The following is an 18,556-nucleotide window of genomic DNA, read 5'->3' on the forward strand; positions in this document are numbered from 1 at the left end:
CGGACACCACGATCACCGACATCTGCTCTAACCATTGTCCCGTTGTTGAATTCGGTCGCCGAAATCTTTCCTTTAACAATGATTGATGGACAATCTATTTATCTAAATATAATTCTAAATTATTAAAATATCAATAATTCAATTGGATGACAATGACGCTTTCTGAAGAAATTGAGGTGCTTAAGAATCGATTTGGACCGCGATCTTCGCCAAAACTAAGAACAAGAAGAGTTTTGTAAGTAATCCATCATCCAACCACTATCGTAGATCCTCCCTCCATCTATCTCACCACAAATCTTTTTAGATAATGTTTTTTATCATTTCCGAAGTATGGAACTAATGGGATTTCCGAAGAAATTGAGGTGGCTAAGAATCGATTTGCACTGTGATTGTGGGATTGAAACCAAGAATGGAATGAATTTTTTTTAAATTCATTTGAGACTTTGTAGTTATACGAAAAAGATATTTTAAGCCATTATTTTCAATAACAACTTAAATCCAGCTTATTTCAGAATTTCATACTACATATATCTTATCTCAACTTCTTCATCTTCTTCACATGACTTTCCTCAAAGCTTTTCCTATGTACCGAGATTAGTCCTAACTAGTTTCAATTATAAGGGAATACACTTCCAAATTAAAAACCTACTCACTGCTAGTGCTGCTAATCCAACATCAATTGGACAACTTCATCATATATCTGCAACCATCAAGTATATAGAATACTAATTGACTTCTTCAGATAGAAATAGAATCATACATTCTAGGAACGACACTACCAATGCTAAATACTTCCAATAGAAGCAAACTAAAGCTCTTATTGTGACACTAATTATATATGGAAATATCATAACAAGGACAATATAACCAACAGTAAAATATATTTGCAAGTAAAATAGCGATTTCAACTTAAACGGTTCAACAATTTTACCATTTTTGGCAATTTTAAACGTCACTTAGAATTTTGATCATTAGCATCAAGAGGACATCCACCTTCCCCATCAAAATCAGGAATCAATTCATAATAACACAACTCAAATTTAAAGTCTCATTAACCGGAGGCCAATTTGAACCCACATTTCGTCTTGCAACATACTGGATATACCGTAGTTAAGAAGGTATAAGATATAGTTGAGAATGAATAAAAATAGTTAATTCAGACCTTGTTTATAAACCATTTCTAAATCTTACGTTCCTGGGTGTACTGATTCCTATAAAGAAGAAACATAAATGCCAAAATTGCCCATCCACCGCTTTCACACTGCATTATGATCATATTTGTGGTTGTAAAATGAAAATCTCTGTCAACATCTCTTCTTAACCGGTTCATTTCAACACTGTTTCTTTTTAATGTAATGACGACCCTGAATCCGAGTTCATTCTCATCCTTGTTACTTTTTTGGTAGAAAGAAGGTAGTTATTACTTATTACTATGATTATAAGGTAACATATGACCTTTGCTATTTTTTCAAATTTGTTGTTTATAACCTCCGTAATCTCGACCATAAAAAAGACTTTGAGAGGGTTACGAAAATCACTCTTCTAAGTCATTGAAAAAATTCTTTGATAATAGCACACCAATCAAATACAAAAACTCTATTTATATCTCCAGGCTTTTAGTTTAGACCAAGAGGAGAACTCAATTAATTATCTTATCATTGATGCATTTTCATGTAACTCAGAAACATCAATGAATTTGAAATACTCTTTAAAGCTTTTCCTATTTTTTATTATCACTTATGTTTAATCTCATCCATATATTGACTACAAATTCTTCACTAGTTTACTCTAATTAATTGTTTCACTAAAGTGTTACTCCCTCCAGATCCAAGTAGATGTCATTTTAGGACAATTTTGTTGGATGCAAATACATGTCATTTTATCAACTTTTTCTTTTTACTATATTTATTTCTATACAATTATTATATTAAAATTATTTTATTTTTCTATATTGTGTGAAATTTTATATAGTGACAAATATTTGTACCCAAATGGAGTATTTTGGAAATGCACATAAAATGTACTTTTTATTGTTATATGATTAACATCAAATTATCAGTTTTATAAGATTTGAAAGCTCATAAAATAAAATAGAAAATAAGAATTAAAAGTTAAAAAATAAGAATTTTGTTTGTCATAAAAAAGATTATTATTTATTGTGATTAAATCCTACTTGTCTTGCGCTAATTTACTATAGAAAAAACAGGCTCGTCGTGATGAAGGTGATTGATTATCCTATCACACGCAGCTTTATTTTTAGATTATGTTTGTATTGAAACCATAGTCCCTGTAGACTTTCTTATAAAGCATCTCGAATAACACGGATTGACAGCTTCAGCTCCACTCACTACAACTAGTGTCACGATCTTTGAACCAATAAAAAACTTACTATGACGAAGTCACGACCAAGCATCTTCGCAAATACCACAATACTAATATATAGTACGAGTTAACAACAGCAAGTTGATTTGTTTTTTGTTGGTGAAAGTCAACAGCAAGTTGATGTATAAATTTAAAAGAGACCATTCCTGTTGCTGGTTTGAATTTTCAAACGATAAGGACAAATTCTAGCCTCTTAGGTATAAATGAAGTCCTTGTACTGTTTAGGTTATTAAAATCCAAAGCAAGACAATTAGACAGGCCCAGAATGGAGAACCAGCCTATTTCGCCATCCCTGCTCGCAATGCGCCTTGACTGGGACGTGTTCATGAGCTTCCGAGGTGAAGACACGTGTCAGGGGTTCACTGATGCGCTCTACTCGGCCCTGTGCAAGAGCCAGGTTCGGACCTTCATGGGAGGGAAGAACGATGACCGGAGTCCCAATGAAGCGATCCATGACTCTGCTGCAGCCATAGCGATCATCTCTCCAGGCTATGCCGACTCGTGGTGGCGCTTGGAGGAGCTAGCTAGGCTGTTTGAATGTAATAAGCTCGTCGTCCCGGTATTCTACAGGGTAAACCCGTCTCATGTTCGCAAGGCTGCTGGCACCTTCGGTGTGTCGTTTGAGGTCCTTGAACCAGTGCACGGCGAGGAACGGGTCAAGAGGTGGAAAAAGGCACTCAAAATGGTTGGCGATAGATCTGGTCATGTGTTGGACCAACACAGGTGATTTTGTCTTTTTGGTTATTTGATTCGCATTGGAATGAATATTTAAATGAGAGATAAAAAATTCTTCTTTTTATTTTATTTTTTAAATTTAGTGATTAAAATTGATTAAATGGTCAACAATTAATATTGATGGTCAATGGTCAACACCCAATCAGCGCCATAAAAACCGTAAGCGTCAGTCAATGATTGGTGTATTAACATTAGTTCATGGTTTACTGTATGGTTGATGTTTTTAGCATTAGTACATGATTTCTTTGATTTATCGCATGGTTTCTGCACATTAGTGCATTTTTTTTTACTTTAGTACATGATTGGCATGTTGGTTTATAAGCATTAGTTCGCGAGTTTTGTTGAAAAATGCGTGAGTTTTACCGTAAAATGCATGAGTTTTACCGTAAACTGAATGACTTTTACCATAAAGTGCATGACAATTATTAAAAAGTGCAAGAGTTTTAGTGGAAAGTTGATAAATTAGAGAGATATGTTTATGGGAATATATAATTCCTTGTTCCTTGTATTGATTTAGGAGGCGAATGCCTTTATATAAAGATTACAAGATATATAAGGTAAAGATCTTCTACATGAAGATATGGTGACAAGAATATCATCTAGATAGAAAGTAAATAATATCTTTCCTAATATTCTATCTATAATATCTTAATAAAAGTGCATGAGCTTTGGTTTAAAGAACATTGGTTTTAATGTAAAGTGTATCCGTTTTGCTGAAAAATGCATGAATTTTACACTAAAGTGCATGAGTTGTGTTGTAAAGTGCATGTGTTTGTCAAAAATTGTAGGAGTTTTAATGTAACAAATTTTTATTAAAAGTGCATGGGTTTTAAGAAAAGTGCATGAGTTTTGTTGAAAAGTTTATGAGTTTCACCGTAAAGTGCATGAGTTTTGTTAAAACCCGCAAAATTTTTAGTGTAAAGTGCATGTTTTTTTTTCTCCAAAAAATACGTAATTTTAACATAAAGTGCATAAGTTTTGTGATAAAATTCATTGTTTCGATGTGTAGTGAATTAGGAGGTGAGTTCCGGTGAAAACAACCCTTATGGTGTGAAGTGCGAAGCAAGTTGAGCAATTAGATTAGAAAATGGAGGGCTGAGAGTAAAAGATGGGTTTTTTAATGAATCCACACGGTAGCATTTTTGTAATTAATGGTGAACTGTTATTTTTATTTTTTTTTACGTTTTCTGGGTGATTTTTTTATCCCTTTATATGTGAACATTAGCGTGTTATAGTGAACATTAGCGTGTTATATGTGTACCCGAGAAAGTTCGCACTTCACACTATAAGTTGTTTTCACTGGATTCTTATTCAGTGAATTAGTGTATGATTTCTATACATGAGTGCACATTCAATAATCAATGATCAATATTGATCAACAGTAATAAATCTGAATAGTCCATATTCATTCTCATTTATCATTATAAAGTTCATGTTTACTTCACACTTTTCCTTACAAAGCTCTATTTCGTTTGGTTATGTCATTGGCATTTGGTTGTCTTTTGAAAAGGAAAAAAGTAAAGAAAACCAGCAAGATCATTTTCATGTTAAAGTACGTTAATCAGATTTTTTATGTTGGAATAGTGTTTTCAAATTTGCTTGTAAAAAGAAGGGAGAAAAGATGTGTTTTACCCCTATTCCAATATTAGGAAATAAATATCTTTGTTCAAGGAAATTCTTAAACCATTTTATCATTTGAGTGCAGGTTTCGAAAAATAATACCATAGGGTGTTTTGGATTCATATAATAATACCAAAAAGTTTTTCTTTTTTCTTTTGGTTTAAACAAGGAAATTTCTTTTAAGAATTCTAAGACTCTATTTGATAAAGTATATTTATTATTTATAAAGACTTTATTTTGAATAAGTACTTTTCTTGTTTTTAAAAAATGTGTAATTAATTAAATTTTATTTTATCTTTCATTCTCTAATTTATTTAAAAAATACACGTCTTTTATAAAAAGTACTTTTTAATCAAACATATTTATCATTAAAACACTCTTTATAAATAATAAAGCTCTTTATAAATACACACACCTAACAAACCCTAAGTTAGAGAGGAATATTACGTGACCATTCCAGCTCAGTCCACTTTCCACCGTTGACTGTCTTCACTCCGATCATTCTTTCCATTAGTTCCATGTGGACCCGGACCCCCGTGTATTGTTTTAAAAAATTCAAAAAGCAATGTAGTTTCGAAATATACATGGAGAGCATTCATAGCAGGGACTTAATTTAGGCTGCCTTCGGTTGGAAGCTTAATTACCTCTTAAACTAGTTTTATAAGTTACATTGTTCACTATTTATTTGTCGAACGCTATTTTTGGTTAAAAAATTCATCTCCTTTTAATTTGAGCTAGCTTGACCAAATTCACCTGAATTTCTCTATAAGCTAGCAAGTTAGGGTGTGGTAGATTGTTCAATTTCAGATAACTTGTTTTCTTCAGCTTTTTCATAATTATATCTTAATCTTTATAAAATTCATCTACCCCATTTACCGAACACTATTTTATCTCAAAAAATTCAGCTAGCTTATTTAATTTCATCTACTACTTTTCAGCTATTTAATTTCAGCTACCACATTTCAGCTAGATAGAGAATTTATTTCAGCTACCTTTGCCGAACGCACCTTTAGGGCTTAAAATCTCATTTTTTTAAATTTCCATTTAATTATTAAGTCTTAATGATTTCAATACTATGAGTTTAATGGTGAATTTATTGGCATTTTTATATAATTATTAAATTAAATTTGGTTTAATATATTATTATTTGAGTATAATTTTACACTAAATATATAATCGATAATATTTTAACTAAATTATATAAATATTTTTTAAAAATAAAAAATCCATTTGTATTAAATATATAACAAATAATATTATTTTAAATATAATTTTATATTTAATATATAATAAATAATATTATTTTGAGTATAGTTTGATCAAGCATACATATTACAGACAAGAAATGGAAGATTCATTTACAGTATCATTACATTCGTGAAAGGTGAAAGGTGAAAAGTGTGTTTGTAAGTGATGGTAGTGCTTGTTATTTATAGGCAAAGAAAAGGTATTAATGAAAAAATGCAATAAATTTAACCGTAATTATAATCATTAATTAGAGCATATTTGTAATTTTAAATACCATAATAATAGAAAATATCATTAATTCTACTAATTATTATTTAAGCTAATCAAAATTTGAAATTAATGAAATATAATTAAAATGAGTGTTATAGATAGAGAAAAATATAATTAGAATATAACCGGACGTCACAAATTAATCATGGCCGTCAGGTGTGCCACATTGCTCACCTGGAGCGACATTGCATCGCCTAATCCGTGAACATCGCATGATGCAGGTGCAGAGCAAGTAACTATTTCGCTGCTTGCTCTGCGCACTCCAAAATGATGCTTTTGAACATGCTTTTTACCCCACAAAAATGTAACCAAAAGTACGCTAGTTTTCACTAAAATAAGCCCCTCTTCTAAATTTAAACCGAAAAACTTGCGGGCTTATTTTCCTCAACCATTATTATAATCAAAACAATAAATAAGCCATATAAGCCTCCATTGATTGATGATGGTCTTTAAATATGTTATTGTTATGACAATGTAATTGGAACATCTGCTGTCCCCAATATTCTGAATAATACGATGTTATGCAGTGACGAATCTCAGACAATCAAGGTGATAGTCGGAAGGATTCTGGGCGAGCTAAGCAGAATCCCAATTGATATTGCAGCATATCCTGTCGGACTTGACTCACGCGCAGATGAAGTTATTCACATCTTGAATTTGCAGTCAAACGACGTTCAGTTCCTCGGAATACACGGACAGCCAGGTATAGGCAAGACCACCCTGGCCAAGGCGGTTTTCAGTAAGCTTGTGCCCAACTTCAAAAGACGTTGCTTCATTTCCAATTTCAAAGAAACACTCGAGAAAAAAGACGGCGTGATCACCATTCAGAACAAACTTCTTTCTGATCTGTCCTTGCAAGGTGGGAGGCCTCCAATAAAGGATGAGAAATCTGGGATATCAGCACTTCGAATACTTCTCAGTAACGAGATTCAGTCTGAAGAAAATGGCGTTCAGGACAAACGAGTGATGGTTGTTCTTGATGATGTTGTTGATGCTAACAAACTAAAGGAAATTGGGATACATCGAGAATGGTTTTCTGAAGGCAGCAGGATTTTGAGTACCAGCAGAGACAAAGATATATTACTCTCCTTTTCTAACGAAGATGACGAGCTTTATGAGGCAAAAGAGTTGCTTAAATCTGAGGCTCTTGAGCTATTTAGTTACCATGCTTTACGAAGGAAGGATCCCACAGAAGAGTTTTTAAATCTCTCCGAGGAAATTATTTCATTGACAGGTGGACTGCCTTTAGCAATTGAAGTTTTTGGATCAGTGTTGCTTGATAAGAGGACGATACGGGAATGGGAGAAATCTTTGGAGAAGCTAAGAAGGATTCGTCCGTCTAATTTGCAGGATGTGTTGAAGCTTAGCTATGATGAGTTAATTGAAGAACAGAGGTGTATATTCCTTGATATTTCGTGTTTATTCATTCAAGTTGGAATGAAAAGAGAAGACGCCATTGATATAATTGAGGGGTGTGGGTTTAGGGCAGAAACGGCAATTCATCTACTCAGGAAGAGATCACTCTTGAAAATCACTCAAGATGATGTGTTATGGATGCATGATCAGATAAGAGACATGGAAGACAGATTGTTATAGAGCAAGGCGTCGACAATCTAAGCAATCGTAGTAGGTTATGGAATTATGCTGACGTATTGTATGTCCCTCAAGAACAATACTGTATGTGATTACATGTTCTGTAAGTTGTTTGTTGATCCATCTATATATCGTTTGTCGATTAATTTTTCAGTATTTTCAGGGCACAGACAAGGTACGAGGGGTCGTCTTTGAAACTGGAAAGAAGAGGTTGATGGTGAATTGGGCTGGTTCTGGGAATGTTGTTTCAGAAAATTCAGATGTTAACATGATATCATTTCGAACCCTGCCGAAACTCGAGCTTCTACAAATCAACGAAATGCAATTAAAAGATGACCTCAGTAAAATGCCAACTGAATTGAAGTGGCTGAAATGGAAAGGATGTCCATGGAAATCTCTTCCATCTTCGCTTCCGCAAGAAATCAGAGTGCTCGACCTCTCAGAAAGCAAACTAGAATGTCTTTGGAGTTCAAAATGGATGTTTTGGGGCTACAACCAGATGGTCAGCAATTTAACTGTTTTGAATCTCAGCAATAGTTACAATCTGACCTACATACCCGATTTATCTTCGCATCGCTCAGTAAAGAAGCTAATTTTCGAGGGTTGTGTTAACCTGAATAAGATTCATGAGTCGTTGGGGCGTATGAAATCACTTGTTCATTTGAACTTAAGAAGATGCAAAACCCTAATCGATCTTCCAGAAGATATAAGCGGACTCGAAAATCTTCAGGAGTTGATTCTTTCAGAATGCAGAGCCTTAACCAAACTACCATGTGATTTCAGAAGCCTGACATCATTAAGAGAGATTTATCTTGACGAAACCGCGATAAAAGAGTTGCCCATTTATTTCCACCTTACAACGCTCGAATTCATGACGCTAAATCGTTGCATCGAGTTTAAACGTCTACCTACAGAAATGGGACACACACCCTCTCTGAAATTTCTCTCCCTTTCTGGATCCGGGGTCGAAGAATTATCTAATTCAATTGGAGATTTGGAATGCCTTGAGCAACTAAAGTTAGAGAACTGCACGTCGTTGAAAATAATTCCTGAATATGTCGGAAATCTCAAATCATTGACACATCTATACTTGACTGGCACATCTATTAGCGAGCTACCGGATTCGTGCTGTTCATTGCCGTCCCTCAAGTCGTTGTCATTCACGAATAGTTCACTTCAAACTCTTCCTGCTTCAATTGGAAAAATGTCTTCTATCGTCGAGCTTCACTTAGATGGAAGTCGAATTCATGAGCTACCTCATGAGATTGGTTCCTTACAGATGATGCAGACTCTTCATCTATTGAGGTGCACTTCTCTTACTAAATTGCCCGACTCAATTGGAGATTTATTCTCCCTTTCCGTGCTGAATCTAGGAGATACTTCCATCACTGAGCTTCCAGATTCCATTGGGGCGTTGGAGAATCTTATAACCCTGCGTCTGAATAGATGCAAGCGCCTCACCAAATTGCCCTCCACATTCGGAAAGTTGAAGTCTTTATACCATCTCTGGATAGAAGAAACTGCCCTAACTGAATTACCTGAAAGTATAGGGATGCTTTCCAAACTTGTGAAACTAAAGATGAAGAAAAAGCTGTCTCTACGAGAGGGTGGCGCTCAACTTCCTCTATCTTTCGGAAATCTATCCATGCTACATGAATTCGATGCTCGTGGATGGAATATATGTGGTCAAATTCCTGAAAATTTCAACAATTTGTCCCATATGGAAACCTTGGATCTTAGTCATAATAGCTTTCACAGTCTTCCTTCTAATCTTACGGGGCTTTTGAGGCTAAATAAGCTGTTGCTTCATCATTGTATAAACCTCAAGTTGCTTCCTCCTCTACCTTCGAGTTTGATGGAACTAAATGTTGCCAATTGTATCGCCTTGTCGGGTATACTTGATCTGTCAAATCTTATAAGATTAGAAGAGTTACAGTTAACCAACTGCGAAAAAGTAGAAGACGTTGTGGGGCTTGAAAACTTGAGAAGTTTGAGAAGAGTATACATGGCTGGGTGCAGAGCAAGTGCTTCTGCAGTTAGACAAAGATTGGGCAAGGTAAATAAACATTTAATATAAATGCTAATATATGTACTTTTTAATCTCATAATTGTTTCTATACAGGCGACGTACGAGAAATTGGGTTACTTGGGCATTCCTGGATGCCAAATTCCTGATTGGTTTTCTGAAGAGCCGGTTATCTTCTCAAGTCGTGTGAATAATAGAGTTAAATCAGTCTTAATAGGTGTTATTCTATCTGTGAAGATCAATTCTTTGGATGAGGGACTAGCCAGTTCTCCATTATCAGCAATTCAGGTGAAGATCTTGAGAGCAGGCAAAGCAATATTCACCACAGTGCTGAGTTTGACAACAATGCCAAACACTTGTAAGGATCAATTATACTTGTGTCGATTCAAAGATTTTCATCCTCTTGTCTCTTTGTTAGAAAATGGTGATAAATTAGAGGTGTCACTGGTGCAATGGCTATATGGGAGTGACATTGAGCTCAAAAGACGCGGGATTTACGTTGTCTATGAAAACAATGATGCTTATGATGGCAATGAAGACATGTTGGAGTATGAGCAGCAATCTGTATCCATGAAACTAGCGGGATTCTTTCAATCTCTAGACAATATTTAATGATCTTTTCTGTCTTAATTCTGAAAAATAAATTTTGATTCACAGTAACCAGCTACTGTGTATGTTCATAATTGTAGGCGAGAGTTTTTACCTGGTACATGAGAATATATGATTATGAGATACATCATGTTGGAGAGCAAGGATTTCGGGAGGACAACACCCTTCTCGAAGGGCTGATCTCTTCCTTAGATTTTAGATTGTTGGGACGACTTCTGGCCAGTTGACATGAATGATGTATTGTATTGGACTAGGTGTGTCTAAGTAAATCTATGAAACAAAGGCTTGTTCCTTAGATGCGAAAAATACAAAGAACTTACAAAGGAACACTTTTCTATATAGTGTGAACCATTGACAACTAACTAGTTGTCTAGGATAAAATCCACTACCTTTCTTTCGAAAGGATTTTGAAACCTGTTTATATTGATAGACGAGTTATAACAATTAGAAGCACACAACTTACGTCTAACATGAAGACTTCATAACTTTTTAACTCTCTCAACAATATATTTCGCACGCATCTCACTGTTCTCTCAAGAACACTTCGATTGTTTCTCAATTTATTTATGTTCCAAGAATTAAGTGTTGCAACATCCAATTCGGGCTCCATGATTTACGCCCTTGATTTTAGTTGTTTTCATAAATGGCTCAACTCATAGATGTGGAATCCATCTTACATGGAATTAAACATTTCATTCTTATCCTAAGGCTATCCATAAACAGAGCACATGAATCTTCCTTCTAAATTCAAAATGCTCAACTGTAACGGCTAAGAGAAGGTGTTCTTTTGCATTAGTGTTCCGTCTTCAATTGGATGGATGTGTTCTTTAGAATCGACTCGATAATACTTCATGAGATGCACGTGGATGAAAACACTAAAGAAGCACAACACTTGAATTTATACTTTGAAGACGTGCTCTGTTAACTAAGTTTAATAGAATATTGTTCTCTAACTCTTGAACAAGGTAGAATGCCATATTTTCTTTAATCTTGAATTGATCAATCATGAGGCTTATGATCTGATTAAATATGTCTTCACGATAAACTTAATAAACCGTGCGATAATAATTTGTTTGTCTTAATCAAATCAAAGAAAAAAAGAAAGTATTTGCTATCAAGAGAACAAAACATTGTTCTCTAGATTCACAATGCCAACATTGTTTCCCTTTTTGATGATGACAAACATAAGAATCTGGCATATAAAGAATAGTAAAACATGAGAAGAAAAATTGTAGGAGAATGTAGAAAAATAAATAATGAATTGCATATTCCCCCATCAATATGAGCTGGGTTTCTTTCAGAGTTAAACTATGAGTGCTCATGAACTTTCCCCTCAAAAGAACAATTCTTTGTACTTAGTTTGTTCGAATATTCAGAGTCTTCTTCCCCCTTTTGTCATCATCGAAAAGTTTCTATAGAAATGTATCACAAGACAAGCAACTAGAGAACACAGATTAATCAGAACTCTGGAGAAATGACAAGTAATAAAACTTAAAAGCACATAACAATTGAAAGAAGCAAAAGTTCATATATAACATTGAGAAATATGGGAGAGTCACATCAAAAGAACAGTAATTTTTAACAGCTGGGAGATAATGGTGGAAATCCTAGGAAAACTAATTTTTCTAGTTTTAACAGAACAAGGTTATATAGAAAACTATTCGATTACAGGCGTTGTTCTCTTGTCCTTGGTCTCAGTCAAAGAAATATTATCCCCAACCTTAAATTCTTCCTCCTATTCCTTCTTCTTCTTCTCCTCTTCCACTGGTACCTGTTCCTAATCCATAGGAATGTCAAACCTACTCCCCTTTTCCATGCACAACTTTCTCTTCATCTCCTCATGAGCTCTCCTAGCCTGGGCTCGCTTGGCGAGATACTCTGGGTGCTTGGAATTGACCGTGAACATCTCCTTAAATGACTCTAGAAAATTCTAGTGGCAATGATGAGAGTCTTCAACATCTCTTCAACGTTCACAATGGTTGATAGGAGCTTATTATATGGTGTTAACTAGCGACTATTAGATTAGGAATAATGGTGTTTAGGTGCTTAACGAGTGGTATTCCCGAAATCTGGTTTAGAGCTTATTTATGGATTAGCAGGATGCTCGTAAGCGGTATTTAGTGGTTTTATCATGGAGATCCCGGTTGTACTCACTTTTAGTGCATTCGCGATGGAGCTAGAGGAAGTATACCACGCCTACATCCAAGGAGAAGCCGAGAGGCGAAGCCAAGGTGCCTCGACGCTTGTAGAAGACCGAAGACCATCTCAGGAGAAGCTGTCACGACCGAGATTCAGCCTCAGTTGAAGCTGTCACGAACGAGACAACAATGTCGCGATCGCGACTTAGTCGCACTTGAGGTGTCACGATAGCTACCGGCCACGGACATGAGAACTGGAGCAATGTCACGATCGCGACTCTCATGTCACGATCGTGACGGGACACGAACGATCCTTTAAATGAAGATCTGATCCGAGATTCTATCTTTTATTTCCACATCTTTTTAGTTATTTGCATTTATTTTATTTCTCTTTTATTAGAGACTATATAAGCCTTAGGAAATTAGGTTAGAATTATCTTTACTTCATTATTCTTTTGCCACATTCATTTAGGAGAATTCAGCAGCAGCTAGAGAAAGCTTCCACCTTTATTCCACTTTCACCATCTTTCCTGGTTTGTTTTCCCCATCATTCATCCATATTATTCATTGCTTTCGATGGCTATGTCTGGCTAAGTTCTCTATAGTTCACTCTTAAGGCTGAAGCCATTGTTTTAGGTTTGTTGTGAGAATTCTTATGTTTATGTTCTAAAGTTAATTTCAGGATTGTTTTATGATATCTTGTGCTTTATTGTTTATATTGATTGATCTTGATTTTATCTAGGTTGCAAACTAGGTTAATTATTATACATCATATTGCTAGGCTTGATAATTTGATTTGAAAAGTCTGTCTTTAGGTAGCAAGCAGAATTTGCATAGACTATTTGCGAGTGCTTATTGTGTAGAGATTATAAACTTGTTTCGAGTATCAGTGATTTGCCAATGGTATTGAATAGGCCTACTTATCTTTGATCTTTATGATGTTGTGCTTTTGAACCTTGGGATTTCCTTGGTTATTTCTTACAATAAGGGTTTCTAGGACTATTTGGACTAGTTTCTATTTACGAACAAAGAGTAGGACAACCAAATTAACCAATTCAGAATATAAATTAATAGAATCCGATGATAAACATTCCAATTGAATAATGCGCTGATGCTAGAAAGAGTAAGCTCCATAATCATAATTGTTTACAATCCAATCAACATTGCTTTACATTTGCTTAGCTACGAAAATTACATACAAAACCCCCCATTGTTACGACTTGGTAGCACCATAGGAAATAAACTAACGTTCTGGCTCTCTTGGGATTTGACCCCTGCTTACCGCTTTACTAGTGTATTTGTTAAGTTGGGTATCTTTGATAGGCACAACGACTTTAAGCCTCATCAAATTTTGGCGCCATTGCCGGGGAGCCAACTGTTTTAGTTTATTTCTTTTTGTGTTACTACTCTAGTGTGGACCTATCTTATGGTCCACACTCGCGCTACTAATTCAGATTTGCTTGATTTAAATCCAGAGATAGAGCGGACGCACCTACACAACTTGCGACAATCTCTACAGAATCTAGTGATCGAATCAATGGCTGCAAGAACGTTGCGAGAACTTACAGACCCAGATCTGACGCAACAACACCTGGGAGTAACGCTGCCTGCCCTGAATGCTGGCGTAACGTTCGAGCTCAAGACCGGTTTCATCAATATGCTACAAAAGTTCCATGGCCTGGTTGGGGAAGACCCGATTATGCATCTAAGTGAGTTTCACAACATCTGCAGCTGCAGCAAGCCGAGTAACGTCACCGACGAGCAGATTAAGATGAGAGCTTTTGGTCTTACATTAAAGGACAACGAGCGACACTGGTACTATTTGCTGCCCACCAAGAGTATCTACACTTGGGATAAGCTACACAAAGCCTTCCTTAGCAAGTATTTCCCGTCCAAGAAGGCGGTTGCTTTGAAAAGGACGATTGCTATGGTGGAACAACATGATGACGAGTCGCTGTATGACTACGTTGAGAAGTTCGCGAGATTATGTGCTAGCTGCCCATTCCACGGGTTTGAGGAGAAAGACTTGGTGACCCACCTTTGCAATGGGCTACTTGATAATGAGAGAAGGCTAGTAGACGCTGCTTGTAATGGGAGTGTGCTGAATTTGACTCCTGCTGAAGCCAGAGTTCGAATAAATGAAATTGCTGAAGGGACGAGAAGTTTCGTGAGAACATATACGAAGAGAGGAGCCAATGTTGTGAGCTCCGGAGATCCTGAATGGAAGAACGAACTTGCTGAACTAAAAAGTATGATCATGAGTATCGCCATTGGAAATCAACAGCCAGCACGACTATGTGGTATTTGTGCAGATGACAATCATCACACTGATGCGTGCCCGCAACTACAGGATCAAACTATTGCTGAAGTGCATGTTGTGGGAGGTTTTGGGCCTCCCAGACCTCGGTACGAGAACAACAACAACAACTATAATCAGAGAGAAAACAATAACAACAACTACAATCCGAGAGGCAATGATTATTCTGGTTTTAGATGGAGCGAACCGGCTGGTGGACAGAATCAACAACATCATCAATACAATAACCACTACGGCACTCCATACCCACCAAAGCCACAAGAACCATCTATAGAGGAAATGCTCAGATCTTTGACCGAGCACTTCACCACTCATGTCCAAACGAACGAATCGAGCATAAGGAATCTAGAGAAACAGGCCACATAGCTAGCGGAGGCAGTCAATAATTTAACGCAACAGAGCTCAGGCAAGTTACCGTCGTAAACTGTAGCAGATCCGAGAGAAAATGTAAGTGCCATCACGATACGAGGTGGACGAACACTAGATGAAAAGGTAGAAGAAGAGATGCTGCGAAAAGAGTCTGAACAGTTGTCACGACCGAGACAGGGGTGTCACGGTCGATATTTGGCCCTAGAAAAGGAACCTGAGCGAATGTCACGACCGAGAGAGGGGTGTCACGATCGCGACTTTGTCCCAGTAGAGACGTCACGATCGAGACAATATTATCACGACCGAGATGACGGCGTTGTGGTTTCCGAAAAAATTTATGAAACGGATCATGACCGTGACATAATGTCACGATCGAGATTAAGCCCCAGTTCACACCATCACGATTGTGACCAACCATCTTGACCGTGACCTAGTGCTGATGTTTGTGATTCCAAACTGCAGAATGCCGGCGACGATTATGAGGACAGAGGCGACTTCAAGCTAATACAAGAAAATTATATAAGACCCAACTTTCCTCTGCTGTATTATGAGAAACCACCTGCACCATTTACAGAGCCTTTGAAAGACGCGCGCAGACCTGCGAATGACAAGGAAATCTTCGAAACATTTAGTAAGTGCGAGGTGAACATCCCTTTGCTTAAACTCGTCAAGAGTGTTCCACGCTATGCTAAGTTCTTGAAGGAACTCTACACCGTGAAGAGGAACCAGAAGCTGAAAGGGAAACAAAAGGTGCAGGTAAGCGAGAGAGCTTTCACGGCCATCCAGCAGAAGATAGCGACTAAGTGCTCGGATCCAGATATGGTTAGTATCCCTTGTACTATCGGTAAAACTAAAATTGATAGGGCCATGCTAGATTTGGGTGCTTCTATTAATGTTCTGTCGTATTCATTATATAAGTCGCTAGGACTAGGACCCTTGACTGAAACAGGAATTGAGATTCAGCTAGCTGACAGGTCTATGGTTTACCCGAAAGGGGTAGTCGAAGATGTGTTGGTTATGGTGGATAATCTTGTATTTCATGCAGATTTTTATGTGTTAGATATGAATTATGATGCGCAGGCTGCACCTATCCTTCTAGGTAGACCCTTTATGCAAACAGCCAAAACTAAGCTAGATCTAGACACCAGGACGCTTACACTCGAGTTTGACAGGGATGTTGTTAGTTTTAACATATATGAAACTCCGACACAACCCCCGGATGACAACTCAGTATTTTCTATTAATGAGGTTATTAAATCCCCAGAACTATGTTCGAATGCAATGCGTGCCCCGCTCCCTAAATTTGTTTTGGGCGGTAGCCCCACCTCTCTAACTACACAGGGCAAGAAACCTGCTAGTACTGTTGTGCAGGTTACGAAGAAAGCAAAAGCACAGCCCCAAGTTGAGTCAAAGTGTGGGGAAAGTAAGACAAAAAAGGTGAAGCAAACATGGAGAGTCACAGAGGTGAATGGTCTAAGGTTCAAACCTTTCCAAAAATGGTTCATACAAGAGATTTTGAAATTGGAGGTTCCAAAGGGACCAAAAGACGCTGGTTGAATTGGACTACGTCGTGCTACAACGTTAACTAAGGCGCTGATCGGGAGGCAACCCTAGGGAGCATTACTAACGTTTCTCCCATTATTTTGTTTTGTTTTTGTTTCTTTTTCAGGGAAAACCGCGGAGCTAGCATGTAGGAAGCCATCGGAGGAGTAAAACCGACACAAACCTCCCGAAATCGCCCTTGTCACGATCGTGACATACTCATCACGATCGAGAGTTTGTCCCAGTTGAACGGTCACGGTCGTGGCACTTCATCACGATCGTGATACGGCCCCCAGTCCTCGCTCAAATCCGGACGACGGTTGATTGGGGTGTCTTCTTCCTTTTCCCTTTTTATGGTGTCCTCTTTTGCTGCATTGAGGACAATGTGCGATTCAAGTGTGGGGAGAGGAGTTGACTTGTTTAGGTGTTTTCTGCTAGTATTTTGCTATTTTGTTGTTTGTACCGGATATTTCTTGAACCTTTGCATTATTTTTATTAAAAAGAAAAAAAATTAGAAAACCCTGGAGAGTAAAAAGTGATTGTATCGAAAAGGGGGCTCCAACAAATAAAAATAAAAAGAACCAGGAAAGTAAAAATGGTTAAAAAGGAAAAGGTGGTGCCTGAAAATAAATAAAGAAAAATAAAGAAGAAAATAGTTCCTACCACTTTAGAATTTTGGTGAAAACCCGAAAGGACGTCGGGATTACATTGTTTGTGATTATTTGATTGATTACATCATTTATTGGCGTCGGAGGCATAAGAAGGGAGTTGAAGGATTGTCTCGGGTTTTAGGATTCACCAAGGAGGGATAAGAAGTTAGTATTTAGCCTTTTATTCCTTTGTTTTTGAGCTTATTGATATCCATACTTTGCATGCTCACCATTTCACTATTTCATTAGATTTGTTACACATTATTGGCGGTTGTATTAGATTCTAGGATTAGATTTCTATTTCTTGGAGTTTGATGCATATTGTTGTGGTTGTGCTATGCAGATTTCTTGATTAGGATTGGTGGTTGTGATATATGGTTTGATTATATTGATTAGTGGTTAAGGACATTAATTGAAGATGAGATATAAGAAGTGTATAAGCTAGTGGGAGACTCGTTATTTATCTTCATTATCACTATGTACCCTTACCCTTAGAGGAGATTAGGAGTCCACTTGTGCTTTATTGCGCATCACTTGGTTCAATTTGACTATTGTCATGAATGGTGACATATGAAGTGGAGACATAAGGAGGGATTTGGGTAGGTCATCTTGGAGAGATAAGAAGATAGATCGGAGTTAGGTTAGTGCTCGTATACACTTGGAGTTCGAAGTATAGTCGCTAGCAGGCTGTCTCTACACTTACTGCAGACCTTTGTGCTTATAGGAGGAGTGAGTTTTATTTTGCTTACTCGAGGACGAGCAATGTTTAAGTGTGGGGAAGTTTGATAGGAGCTTATTATATGGTGTTAACTAGCGACTATTAGATTAGGAATAGTGGTGTTTAGGTGCTTAATGAGTGGTATTCCCGGAATCTGGTTTGGAGCTTATTTATGGATTAGTGGGATGCTTGTAAGCGGTATTTAGTGGTTTTTATCATAGAGACCCCGGTTGTACTCACTTTTAGTGCATTCGGGATGGAGCTAGAGTAAGTATACCACGCCTACAACCAAGGAGAAGCCGAGAGGCGAAGCCGATCTGCCTTGACGCTTGTAGAAGA

The 18,556-nt window shown here is 37.0% G+C and overlaps 1 protein-coding gene across 1 annotated transcript; it reads left to right on the forward strand.

The window, feature by feature from the left end:
• Positions 1–2,647: 2,647 nt before the first annotated feature.
• Positions 2,648–10,486, forward strand: LOC141248510 (uncharacterized). The gene is given in 5 exon segments (XM_073669368.1): positions 2,648–3,105; positions 6,783–7,828; positions 7,831–7,904; positions 8,003–9,904; positions 9,971–10,486. Coding segments are annotated over 5 exon segments (3,996 nt in total).
• Positions 10,487–18,556: the final 8,070 nt, after the last annotated feature.

Source organism: Phyllobates terribilis, unplaced genomic scaffold (genome assembly GCF_046119375.1).
Source record: "Phyllobates terribilis strain yellow unplaced genomic scaffold, ASM4611937v1 Scaffold_3712__1_contigs__length_71824, whole genome shotgun sequence".
Lineage (NCBI taxonomy): Eukaryota > Metazoa > Chordata > Amphibia > Anura > Dendrobatidae > Phyllobates > Phyllobates terribilis.